This window comes from Sciurus carolinensis, chromosome 16 (genome assembly GCF_902686445.1).
Source record: "Sciurus carolinensis chromosome 16, mSciCar1.2, whole genome shotgun sequence".
NCBI classification, from domain to species: domain Eukaryota; kingdom Metazoa; phylum Chordata; class Mammalia; order Rodentia; family Sciuridae; genus Sciurus; species Sciurus carolinensis.
The window spans coordinates 15,651,958-15,665,082 of record NC_062228.1 but is presented as its reverse complement, the minus strand read 5'-3'; the positions used below and the strand labels follow the sequence as shown (position 1 = coordinate 15,665,082).

Sequence of the window (13,125 nt, the reverse complement as noted above, 5' to 3'; positions counted from 1 at the left end):
TTCTGTCCTTGCCCCTTCCATTTGATGCCTCACATACTTATCAGAATTACCCTTTTCAAACAGAAGTCAGATCTGTTACCTTCTGCTCAAAACCCTCCATGGACTTCCTATCCTTAATTCTTACAATGCTTATAAGAGCCCATGTGCTCTGATCCCAGCTATTGTCTGACCAGCCAATCTCCCCTTTCTCTGCCTCAAACATGACTGCAGGCTCCTGCCTCCAGGGTTTACACTGGTCATTCATCCTACCTGGATGGTACTTGAGATAGTGTTTCATTTCTCATTCTCACTTTATCAAGTCTTTACTCAAGTGTGGTCTTATGGGAAAGGTTTGTATTTATTTATTTAAATTTTTTAGTACTGGGGATTGAACCCATGGGTGCTTAACCACTGAACCACATCCCCAGTCTCTTATTTTTTATCTTGAGACAAGTTGTTGCTAATGTAGGGCATCCCTAAATTGCTGAGGCTGCCTTTGAATTTACCATCCTCCTATCTTGGCCTCCTCCCGAGTCACTGGGTGTGCACCATCATGCCTGGCTAGGAAAGTTTTTTCTTGATTGTCCTATACAAAACAAAACTCCCTCTATTCCATCCCTATTTCCCCTTTTCCTTCCGAGGAGGATTTTTCACCTCCTGATGTATTTGTTAACTACCATTCTTCACAAGACTGTAATTCCATGAGGGAAAGCACTTAATTCACTGCTGAGTCCCTAGTGCCTAAGAGTGCTGAGCCTGTTGATTGGACAAATCAAAATAAATAACTTACCCTAAGGCATTTGTTTACAGCATTTTCTGTTTTTCCTTGATTTCTTTTTTTCATTTTTGTTTGTCTGTTTTGTACCAGGGATTGAAGCCAGGGGTGCTTAACCACTGAGCTACATCCCCAGTCCTTTTTTAAAATGTTTTTTTGTGTGTGTGTGTGGTGCTGGGAATCGAACCCATGGCCTTATGCTTACAAGGCAAGTACTTTACCCACTGAGCTATCTCCCCAGCCCCTTTTAATTCTTTTTAAAATATATTTTTAGTTGTTGATGGACCTTTATTTATTTACACGCGGTGCTGAGAACTGAACCCAGTGCCTTACACATGCTAGGTGAGTGCTCTACCATTGAGCCAGCCACAACCCCAGCCTTATTTTTAATTTTGAAACAGTCTAAGTTGCTTAGGGCCTCACTAAGTTGCTGAGGTTGCCTTTGAACTGTCTCAGTTTGTGAGTCACTGGGATTTCAGGTGTATGCGACCGCTCTTGGTTTGTTTTTGAGACAGCGTAGTCCAGGCTGGCCTTGAAATTCTGCCTCAGCTTTCCAAATTACCTGGGATCGCAGGTGCACGCCCAAGAGCTTTTACTTGCTCTCTACCCTACTCTTCTGGCTCTCTTTTCAATGTTTTTGAAGTTTCCTGAGAGCATCATTATAGGTTGTCCCATGACCTTTCAGTCTGAAGCATCCCTGCTGGGCAAGCTCTCAAGTCACAAAACCATAAAGGCTTCTTCCCCACATCCCATCTTCCACCAGTCCTCACTGTGGCCTGCATGTCTCCAACATTAGCTTCACTGATACCGAGAAGTATAGGTCTGTTATGTAAAAGATTAATTTTATTCATTTAATTTAGAGCATTCAGAAATTTGTACAAAATTGCTGTGATGAGGAAGGCAACAGAAAACAATTTCACACTGAAACACCTAGCCATCTGCCATTGTGGATATTGTGGAGGGGCAAACACCCAGTGCTAGTTTGCATCTGGCAAAGGAATTTCTCCCAGTCAGTCCCCGTGACATCATTTCCTTACCAGGGCAGAGGCACTTTCCCGTTTTTTTTTTTTTTTTTTTTTCCAGGCCACCTGGTTTTGCATCAATTCTCTTGTTTTCTTGCAATGCACCACAAGAGGGCAGTCTTTTATCATATTCCACTTGAGTTGTGCCAACAATAGGAATAGATGCATTTCAAAAATTTAAATGAAAAATTAGAATCTTATGCCAACGTTGGGGGCTGGAGACATAGTTTAGTAGAATACTTGCTTAACATGACTGAGACCCTGGGTTTGATCCCCAACACCAAAATATAAATTCACCAAAATTATTTATCAAAGTTAAAAACTCTAGGCCTGCAACTCCATTCCAAAAGTCATGGGATTAAAAACATCCTTAGTGGGTGTGGTGGTGCCTACTTGTAATCCCAGCTACTGAAGCAGGATAATCACAAATTCGAGGCCCGCCTCAGCAGCTCAGTGAGACCCTGTCTCAAAAATTAAAAAGGGTTGTGGGGCTGGGGTTGTGGTAGGGTGCTTGCCTAACATGTGTGAGGCCCTGGGCTCGATTCTCAGCACCACATATATATAAATTAAGGCATTGTGTCCATCTACCAGTAAAAATATCTTTTAAAAAAAAAGGGTCAGGGATAGAGCTCAAGTGGTAGAGCACCCCAGGGTTCAATCCCCAGTACCCAGACAAAACAAAACAAAATATCCTCAAAGAAAAGATGATACAGAAAATAGCCTTTCAGAAGTCCATATAGATCAGAAAGGTTTGTGTGTGTGTGTGTGTGTGTGTGTGTGTGTAAGGCTACTGTTAACTATTGAATAGCAGATGTAGGTTGTGGATATGTTGATTTATTTTTGCAACCATTAAATTAGAAGATTGAGGTAAAGAAGAGACTTATTAGCTACTCATTTCAAGGAATCTGTGTACTATATAGAAACAGAAGCTGAAGAAAGAGTAACACATGAGGTGCATTAGTCATTGTGTAGTAATTAAAACCAATAAGTGTCAAGAACAAGCATTAGATTGCTAACTAGTAAGCAAGTTCAGTCCCTTAGGCTAAAGGGAGGCAGTCACTTGTTTCTCTGAGCAATTCCCTTCTGCCAAAAACCACAGAGGTAATTAAAAGAAACAGATCTTTAGAGAATTGGATATTCTCTAGCCCTTTAAAAAGGAATTAAATTGTGTAGATGACCTTAAAAGAATATTTTCTAGCATATATCATCTATCTATACTTGTCTGCTTTATATTCCAAACGGCTTCTGGAACCGAGTAAGATTTGGGTTATATGTCGTAATAGCAATCATAAGAATCAGTTGCATTTAATAGTAAAACTATCCAAAAATATATAAATGCAGTCTACTCCTTCTCCTTTTCATTCCTTGTGGGGGAAAAAAGAAAGAGAGAGAGAGAGAGAGAGAGAAACCCAAATCTTAAAAACTAAAGCAAGTAAGGGAAACTGAAAAAAAGATACCTAGAAAGGGATTCAAGTTTTATTGAATCTTATTTTCTGGCTTTGATCTGGTTGTCAGTTGGAATGGACTTGCCCAGGTGATGGCCCACAGAAAGGCCAAATTTCTTGTTTTTCTGCTCCTCTTGTACCTCTTTTTTCAGTAAGAATCCTTTCTGGAAGCCTAGATCAAAGAGGTTGCTTGGAGCAAAATACAGTGGTGTCTCATCCCAAACCTTCTCCAGGCGTTTCTTCCATCCTTCCAGGACCTGAGTTCGGGCCTCTGGTGGAAGGTACCCAATGCTGTATGTCAGTTGTGGTTCTAAGACTTGGAAACCACAAAAATGCAGAATGCCGCTCTGGGGAGACATGAAACACAGAGGTAAGTCATGGACCGAAAGAAAGAAAGAAAAAGAAGAGAAAGAAAAAGAAAAAAGAGAAAGAAAGGAAGGAAAGAAAGGAAAGGAAGGAAGGAAAGAAAGGAAAGGAAGGAAGGAAAGAAAGGAAAGGAAAGGAAGGAAGGAAAGAAAGGAAAGGAAGGAAGGAAATGAAGGAAGGAAAGAAAGGGAAGGAAGGAAAGAAAGGAAAGAAAAGAAAGAAAGGGAAGGAAGGAAAGAAAGGAAGGAAGGAAAGAAAGGAAGGAAGGAAGGAAAGAAAGGAAAGGAAGGAAGGAAGGAAGGAAGAAAAGAACCCAAACTCCAAACTTTGGTCTGGGCTTCCCCATGAGACTCCAGTAAGGAGGTCTGGGGTACCCTGGGGAATTACAATTCTATTCTCTCACCTCCTGCCCTCCCTACCTAGCTGTTACCTGTTTGAGCCTAGTCAGCTGTGCTCTTTACAAGAACAAAACCTTGAAAGCGTGCCAACCTGGATCCTCTGCCAAATGTGCTGCAAATTCTATTACGTTAGGGAGAGTTTCAGCTTCTTGGCAGCTGACTCTTGCCAAGACGTGCAGATGTGCATTTCTCCGCCTCTCCACAGAACAAGATGGGTAGTAACAAAGGATCTTCCAGGTGGAAGAGCACTTCACTTGCTCTCCTCCCCACCCCCTCCCTGAGAGTCCGGTGACAGCAACAAGCCCACCTCAGACTTCAGTTTTATTTATCTCTAAAACAGGCTAAACTGAATCATCCTTTAAATTGTCCTGGGCTCTCATAGTCTGTGAGACTGTGGCAGAAACTTGGAGGAGGCCAGGAAGATTAGAGAGAGACGTGAGTAATGCAAAGGGACCAGGGTCCTGGGAAAGGCCCGTGTGCACTAGTTCTCGGTTAGGAGAGAGTAATGTTTGACCACGTGTGCACAAAGAGGATTGCTAGAAACACAGGCACCTAGGAAGTCAGGCAAGCTCCTAAAGAGAACTGCCAGCAGTTCTCAATCACTACTATGTGTTTTTTTTTTGTTGTTGTTTGTTTGTTTGTTTTTGATGGGTCTCACTGTGTTGTCCAGCTGGCCTTGAACTTGCAATCCTCCTGCGTCAGCCTCTTGAATAGTTGGGATGGCAGGCATGCACCATCATGCCCAGCTATTACCATACTTTATCTCCACACCTCATGTCTATCTTAATTCCCCTGAAGGGTCATGAAAAATGAAGTACCTGAATTGGCCAGAGAATGACGTTCATGTCCCCGTGGATACCCTGAAGGGAGTACATGGAGCCACTGCTACCAGTGGTGATGGAAAGGATGGCCTTCTTATTCTGTGAAAGAGAAAACAAGCTCATTACCCCGCCTCTCTTTGGTCACAGTAAATTAATGAAACTGCCCCAGGGAAAGGGCCACACAAGCCCACCCTGTTCATACTCTGGCTCCTCTGAGCCACCCAGCATGACCCTGTAGAAGTTTCAGCCTAGCTGGTCAACAGACAGATGGCCAGGGCCGGCCAAGGGTTTCACACACCTGCATGTGGCCAACAGGTTGAAGCTGTCATAGTCCCCAAACCAGCATTGGCTGCCTGGGTGGAGTTACTTGTTGTTTTTAATCCATCTGCCCACAGTGCTAGGCATAAGACCTTTCCCCTAAAAGTGTCAAAATGTTTCTTGTATACTATTTGGGTCTCCAAGAGACAAGACAAACTTTCTTTATTTTTATATTCTGGGGGATTGCACCCACGGCCTCGCACCTGCTAGGCAAGCAGCTCTGCCACCGCGTCACGTCCTGGCCGCCACCATTCTAGCTTAATCTAATCTCCTAAATCCTCTTTTTTTTTTTTTTTTTCCTGGAATATTTTTAAACAAATTCCAAACATCACATCATTTCATATAAAAACCTAGTTACGGGGCTGGGATTGTAGCTCAGTGGCACAGCACTTGCCTAGCACATGTGAAGCACTGGGTTAAATCCTTAGCAGACTCACATAAAAATAAAAAGAAAAGTATTCTGTCCAACAACAACAAAATTAAAAAAAAAAAAAAAAACTAGTTACGCATCTCTCCCCAAGGACCTACCTAGAGCCTGGCTGTGGTGCCCGGCTGTGCTCCGAGGTTGCCTAGGATAGAATCTACCCAGAATCTAGCTGTTAGAAAACTCAGAACCGTGCACCTACCCGGAAAGGACCGTTGTCATACATGGTAGCATACGTGTAGGCAAACTCTCCTAGGAACACTCGCTCAAACCAGCCTTTCATTATGGCAGGGACTCCACACCACTGCAAGGGGAACTGGGGACAGAAGACAGCCAAGAGGTCAAAGCAGGCCCCACACAGAAGAAGGCTCAGAGCACTGGCTCCGTCATCCCCTCTGGAGGAGTTGGCACATTCAGGAAAAGGAAACTGGCAGGGTTCAGTGGTGCATGCCTGTAGGTCCAGGAGGCTGAGGTGGGAGGATTGCTTGACCTCAGGACTTGGAGGCCAGCCTGGGCAACACAGTGAGACCCCCGCCACAAAATAAATAAATAAATTAAAAAGAAACACATACGGCATGAAACTCAGAATGACAAGAAAATTATTGTCCTTGCTCAGCCAACTTGGCACTATGGTTTCTGACTAAAAATGTAAATATTGGCTGTATCTGAATAAAGCCATATGCAAATAAGATTCATTTTTGTGAAATCACACTTGGCAGCAAAGTCTAAATAGCAAGGATTTCAGATAAGATTTGTTTCAATGTGTGATGCCTAAATCAGTATTTCCTCCAAGAATTTACATTAATAGGTGTAGCACCAAAAATATGATTGTCCCTTGTACACATCTCTGTAAAAATAAATAAAACCACTAAAATGCAAATAAACGGTCAGTGTGAATAAGGTTTATCAGGGAATTCCCATGAGAAAGTCTTATCTTTTTTTTGGTTTTTTTTTTTTTTTTTTGGTACCAGGGATTGAACCACTGAGCTACATCCCCAGCCCTTTTTATTTTCTTTTGAGACAGGGTCTCACTAAGTTGCTTAGGGCCTTGCTGAATTGCTGAGGCTGGCCTTGAACTCCTGACCCACCTGCCTCAGCCTCCTGAGTCACTGGGATTACAGGCGTGCACTACCGTGCCCAACTCATTGTCCTCTCTTTAAATCGAGAATCAAGGAGAAATACTTCTATGGTCCTTAGTCTGCTATTGTCAGGGCAAGAAGTCAGATAAACCAGGTGTGTGGGGGAACACACCTGCAATCCCAGTGGCTCAGACTGAGGCAGGAAGATTTCAAGTTCAAGGCCAGTCTCAGCAACTTAGTGAGACTCTCTCAAAATAAAAAAGAAAAGGGCCGTGGGTGTAGCTCAGTGGTAAAGTACCCCTGGTTCAATCCTTAGTACCTAAAAAAAAAAAAAAAACACTGCCATAGGGCACTGATTTTGCCAGAACAAGCCTTTACCTGACATCTTTCATAAAAGTGTTATAATAAATACACAAATCGGCAGTGTTTACATTTGCCCTTAGTGCTGTTTGGAAGTGCACAACCTGCGTAGTTGTACTGATAATGAAGAAAACTTAAACATAAAGTAAATGCCAAATGTAAAGACCATCCAGGTTCTCTCCAGTTCCAAAACATGGTGATTCTGGAACTGAAAGCTGCCCTGGCTGCTGCCTCGCTATTCTACAATATGATGCAGCAGAAAATATGGCTCAAGCCCAGGGTGGTAGCACACACCTTAATCCCAGTAACTTGGACAGCTGAAGCAAGAGGACTGCAAGTTAAAGGCCTGGACAACATAACAAAAACAAAAAGGACAGGGGTGTAACTCAGGTAGAGCAGACCTCTGGGTTCAATCCCCAGCCCTGGGGGGAAAGAGGGAGAAAAGAAAATGTGGGTCAAAGAGTCATCCTGTGTTCTCTGGGGTAGAGCACTTGCCCAGCATAACCAAAGCCCTGGGTTGATCCCCAGGGAAAAAAAAGAGGAAAGGAAAAATGGCCTCCTTCAGGACACCAGCTAACAGCCTGGGCATCAGTTCATAACCGCAGTCTCGGGGAAGGAGAGTCGATTGCTGTGCAGCTGAGCCTGTTCCACCCCCCTTGTGGAACTCGCCATGCTGGGTATCAGAAGGCGGGTGGGAACTGGTAACCGCGAAGTCATTGCATGGAGTCTGGCACTCACAGGGAAGAGGCCGACAGGACGGACACACTGTCCAGTGTTGTCTGCTAAGCAGAGAGGTGGCTCTGGGGAGAAGAAAAGCCACAGCGTGCTGCAGGAACACATCCAGCAGGGCCAGAGCCAGGACCCTGCACCAGCAGAGAAGTTAGTGTCTCACGCGTCACTCAGCAACCTGTTTGGGACTCTCCGGAAGAGACGGGAGAAGTGCAAACTTTGGGAGAGTCCATCAGGGACCACTAAATGAAGGGAAGATTAGATATGCTGGAGAAAATAAGCTGAAGGCTTATCTGTCCTTGTCACATTCCCATGTGCAAAGAGTAATACAGCCAGGTTCACAACAGCTGTAAATCAGTTACACAGCACCTGTGAAGCAATCACCTTTAATCACAGAGAATGCAGCAAAATGGGGTAATGTTCTGTGTTCCACAGATAATTAAGTGACATGTCTAGGACAAAAGAACACAAGTGTCCCTCTTTTTGGGGGGAGGCGTGGGGGTGGGCAGGATGGGGACTGAACCCATGGTAGACAAGTGTTGTACCTCTGAGCAACATCTCCAGCCCTTTTTATTTTATTTCATATTCAGATAGGGTCTCACTAAGTTGCCCACACTGGCCTCAAACTTGGATTCTCCTGCCTCAGCCTCCTGAGTAGCTGGGAATACAGCTGTGTGCCGCTGGGCCCGGCTATCGACCCTGCTTCTGATGTCCTGTCCTTACTATACCTGAAATATCACCAGGTCAGCAGCTTCCAGCTTCTTTTGTTCAGCCACAATATCTGGGCTCAGGCAGCCCTCTTTATAGGCTAGAGAAGACTCGACAGTGTACTGGAAATTCTTAGGGTCCTTCAGTTTACCTGCCAAGAGGAACAAGAGAGGTTGAGGCCAGAGGGGCCAAGGATGGGCCACAGAGTCCACAGGCAAACAGTCCCACAAAGAACAAATTAGAGGGGGAGGGGTAGCCCCTACCTGTGATGTCCTTTCTGGAAATGATGGGATTGAAGTTCATGGCATAGAGGTCGGACTCGGCCACCTCCCATCCGTTCCTCTTCAGAACCTCCACGGCAGCCTCTTTCATGGCATAGTTGAAGGATGTCCTCTCAGAGTGAGCCAGAACGATCAGTGCTCTTCTGACTACAGAGAGACACACATGAGGTGTTACAGGGGGAGGATCCCTCATCTGAAATGCTGGCAACCAGATGTGTTTCAGATTTCAGAGTTCTTCAGGTTTGGGAATATTTGCTTAGACTTTATCAGTTGTACACACCTCCCCCAGATTAGAAATCCAGAGGGCTCCAAAACCCAACATCATGTCAGCCCTCAAAAAGTTTCAGATTTGGAGCAGTTCTGTTTTCAGATTTTGCTGTACCAACCAGCAAAGCTTGAGCTGTAGGGAGCAGGGGACCATAAAGGAAGAGGTTGCTTTTTGAGACATGAGGTTATTAGTATGCGTCTCAGTCTCTCTGCTATTGCTGTAAGTGAATACCACAGACAGGTAATTTATGAAAGAGGTTTATTTGGCAGAGAAGGAAAGGGATTGTGGCTGACTATTTTAATGGACAGGATTGTTATCAGTAAAAGATTTATCACTCACATGATCCTTTTGCAGGAAGAATAACCAATCGAAGAAAACCTACTAGAAATACAAGGCAGTTTTGGGTATTTTGCACCTATTCTATTCTTATTTGACTCCTGGAGAGAATGTGGGTGTGAATCCCATACATTGCTTCAAATAAATGCTCTGGATGCTTTGGTCAATATTTCAAGATTTAGTTCACTGGGTAAAGCTAAAACCAGTTATAGGGGCCAAGTGTGGTGGCAAACAACTGCAATCCCTGTGGGTGGGAAGGCTGAGGATTGCGACTTCAAAGCCAGCCTCAGCAAAAGTGAGGCACTAAGCAACTCAGTGAGACTCTGTCTCTAAATAAAATACAAAATAGGACTGGGGATGTGGCTCAGGGTAGTCGAGTGCCCCTGAGTTCAATTCCCCTTACCAAAAATAGAACAACAGTTACAAAAGATCCAGATCTTGTGCTGGGGATATAGCTCAGTTCATAGAGTGCTTGCCTGTCAAGCACAAGGCTCTGGGTTCAATCCCTGGCAGTGCAAAGAAAAAAAAAAATTCATATTTCCCCATTCCCCCTCAATACCACCCTCCCCCTCTTTTTGTGTTTGTTACACATATAGAACATACGATGGAACTATGGAACTGAAAAATCGGAAAATAGTTCTTGCTCTAATTGGAGGAGGGGTGCCAGGGTCTCAGGGCAGCTGAAGAATGAAGTACAGTAGACCCCCCAATCCATGGTTTTACTTTCCATGCTTGCAGTTACCCTTGGTCAATTCAGGTCCGAAAGTGTTACATGGAACATATCAGAAATAAATAACATAGGTTTTAAGTAACTTTTATTACAGCATATTGTTCTAATTGTTCTACTTTACTAATATTGTTCTCTCTTATGGTACTACTTAATTAAATAAACTTTATCACAGGTATACAGGTGTAGGGGAAAACAGTATACATAGCTTTCTGTACTGTCTATGGTTTCAGGCATCCCTTGGAGTCTTGAATGTTCCCACAAAAGGGGGAGAGGGGCTACTACAGAGGGAAACAGCAACTAACACCCATGCTGGAAGCCTTATAGCCATTAAAAACCCTTCCCTGCTGTCACTCCCAGCCACTCAAGCTGTGGTTTCCAACCAGCAAATCAGACCTTTTTGTAGAAATTCTCACAACTGTAGATTGCCACCTGCAATGACAATCTCCTCCCCTACTTACTTTTACCAAGGTGAGATTCAGTGAATTCATGAGTTCTTACAGGAGTGCTAGATTCAGAGAAAGAAATGGCAAAAAGGTGGAGTACTTCCCCGCTTGAGGAAATGCTTTCTAAATAAATCCAAGTGCTGTCCATTCTCAGAATGAGGTCCTCTGGCAGTCGACCGGAGGTGTCACAGCTGGTCAAGGATGTATTCAGAGGCCAGTCAGCCCACCAGACAAGAGTTGTGGTCACCTCTAAGGACCCCAGGAGGTGGCAAGGGCAGGGACTGTCACTAAAATGGACCCAAGACCAAATCAGGTTTGCCCAATCCAACAGTCATATTGGAAAGTGTCTCCCAGGAGTTGGTTCTGGTTTCTATCTAACTAAAGGCAGCCAGGCAGTTGCTTTACCAGCTCCAGTCCCCAGTTGCCAGATTTTCCTGTTTTCTTCCAGAAACCAGGAATCCACACTTTTTAAAGTAAAATAACTCCCCCACCACCACCCGGCTTGAGGCAGGGTCTTGCTAAAACACCCAGGCCTGCTTCAAACTTGTGATCCTCCTGCTTTAGGCTCCAGAGTAGCTGGGATTACAGGGGTGCGCCACTGGCCTGGCACCTATTTGTATTTTAAATGTCCTGGCAAGTTATTCCAAGGTGTTTTAAATACTACCAGGTCACTGGGCCAGACATGGCCTCTGATGGTCGGTGTCCGACTCTGACCGGAATTTTTGCTACCACGCCTAAGTTCCAGAGTTGGTGAAGCTGGGTTGAAGGAGGATCCCAGACTCTGGAGTAGTAACGGAAGCCCCCTGTTACCAGATAGGTCAGGGCGCACCCCGGGACTCTAATCGCTTCACTTTTCAGTTTGGGTCAAGGGCCAAAACTCAAAGCCAAAACCCTGCATCCTCCTTCAGAGGAACCGCGATCGAGATGGTGCTTAACGCAGCCAGCAGAACTCACCGACCATGGCTCCCACTGCGCGAGGCGGAGGAGCAGATCCGGAGCGCTGATTGGTTGGAATGCTGGTTGCCGGGGCGACCCCTGGGGGCGGGGCAAGGAAGTCCAAGGGCTGCGCGAGCTCCAACGCGGGAGGTATTCCAAGTGCTGGGCACCCGCGGGTTTATATCCCGCCTGGCCCAGCCCAGGTGACCAGCGAGGGTGGGGCCGGACAACTGCACCCGGGGGCCCTGGGCAGAGGACGCCAGGGCTGAGATACAGGAAGTATCTCAGTATCCAGCCTGGGCCCTGGATGTGGAAGTCAAGAAGGTTTTCTTGGGGTCAAGGAGACCTGAAGGATCTGGGTGGGTGTGGGAGGCACCCCGTCCTAGGACCACCTGAAGATGCAAAAGGGATAATTCCCCGTGGAGGCCCAGCCTCTGTTGGATGTTGGGAGTCTGGCCTTTCCCAGTCCCATAAAAAGAGCCTTTTACCCAAAGGGGTGGACAAAAAACTAGGTGAGTTGGGGGCTGGGGTTGTAGCTCAGTGGAAGAATGCTTGCCTAGCACATGTGAGGCACTGGCTTGGATTCCTGGCACCACATAAAAACTAAATAAACAAAATAAAGATATTAAAAAACAAAAACCTAGGTGAGACTGATTACGATCATTTCATCTGATTCTGCTGAGTCACTGTGACTCCAGACTTGAGAGCACCAGGGAGCCTTGCTCGGGTGGAAATCAATAGTTTCTTCCTTGATAAGGTTCAGTTCAGACCTGGAGCGGGATGAGGGGCACAGAGTCCACTTCCCTGCATGCACGCTCCTCATGCCAAGCAATGGGGAATTAACCTGCTTTGCCTCCCTTGAACTAGGTAGGGCAAGGCGGGTGAGGGAGATAGCAGCTATGGGGCGGATGAAAGTTTAATGGCTTCACACATAGCTTAGGGTATGGAACAGAAGAGCAGAAGTTTAAAATCTTAAGTTACACTGAAGTCATCTTGAAAAGACCCCTGCACCACCCGCTCGGGCCTATTTTAAAAGAGAAAAGAGAAAACTATCAGGGCATGTTAAAGGTGTTTATCTAAAGATTTAGCTAAGAAAGAGCAGGATAATTGGGAAAGTCAGAGGATGCCTAAACTAACCGGAGCTGATAAGCAGGAACTATAAAACTGTCCTGTAAAACTTCAGATACCAGATTCCTGACCAAGGACAGAGTAAATAGGATGAGATAACGAAGGACTGTAAATGACAAAGTAAAATTATGGCTTGTGAAGCATGGCATCTTAAGTTCTGAGCCGCTCTGACCTCCAAGAGGAGGGTTATCCTTAACAAGGTTCCTTCTCGGGTCAGCTCCCCTAGCCTTCACAGATAAGGTGAGAGAAGTCTGTGTTTATACATTCTTTACCAGTTTTACGACCCGTGCTGCGGGCAATTAGGGAAAACCTGTGTTTATGCAGGTGCGGAAGTGCGAGGCTGCGGGCAATTTGGGGAAGCCTGTGTCTCTGTCTGTGTCTCTATCATCCCCCTCTCCAGTTAAAGTAAATTTATGGCTTTTCCAAGGATGTCTAAATGCTGGATTCAAAATAACCAATAAGAAACCTGTTGCTTACCGCGCGCGCGAAACCTGCCCCTTTACCCTATAAAAACCTGTACCCCAAAGCCCGGTGTGCCAGTTCACCGAAGCTCCGGCTGAGGTTTTACTGAGCACCCGC

The 13,125-nt window shown here is 45.3% G+C and overlaps 1 protein-coding gene across 4 annotated transcripts; it reads right to left on the bottom strand.

Moving 5' to 3' along the window:
* Window positions 1-2,383: 2,383 nt before the first annotated feature.
* Window positions 2,384-11,606, bottom strand: Nqo1 (NAD(P)H quinone dehydrogenase 1). 4 transcript variants are annotated; one of them, XM_047529679.1, is made up of 8 exons: window positions 11,437-11,606; window positions 10,498-10,769; window positions 9,313-9,354; window positions 8,688-8,852; window positions 8,445-8,575; window positions 5,751-5,864; window positions 4,804-4,905; window positions 2,395-3,568 (listed from the first exon to the last, which is right to left on the bottom strand). In XM_047529679.1, the coding sequence occupies exons 2-8, from the start codon at window positions 10,628-10,630 to the stop codon at window positions 3,263-3,265; spliced, it is 993 nt and encodes a 330-aa protein (XP_047385635.1). In that variant the 5' UTR covers window positions 10,631-10,769; window positions 11,437-11,606; the 3' UTR covers window positions 2,395-3,262. The 4 variants fall into 4 exon arrangements, with proteins under 4 accessions (XP_047385638.1, XP_047385635.1, XP_047385637.1 ...); XM_047529682.1 differs by lacking the exon at window positions 5,751-5,864 and having other exon boundaries at window positions 2,384-3,568; XM_047529681.1 differs by lacking the exon at window positions 9,313-9,354 and having other exon boundaries at window positions 2,396-3,568.
* Window positions 11,607-13,125: the final 1,519 nt, after the last annotated feature.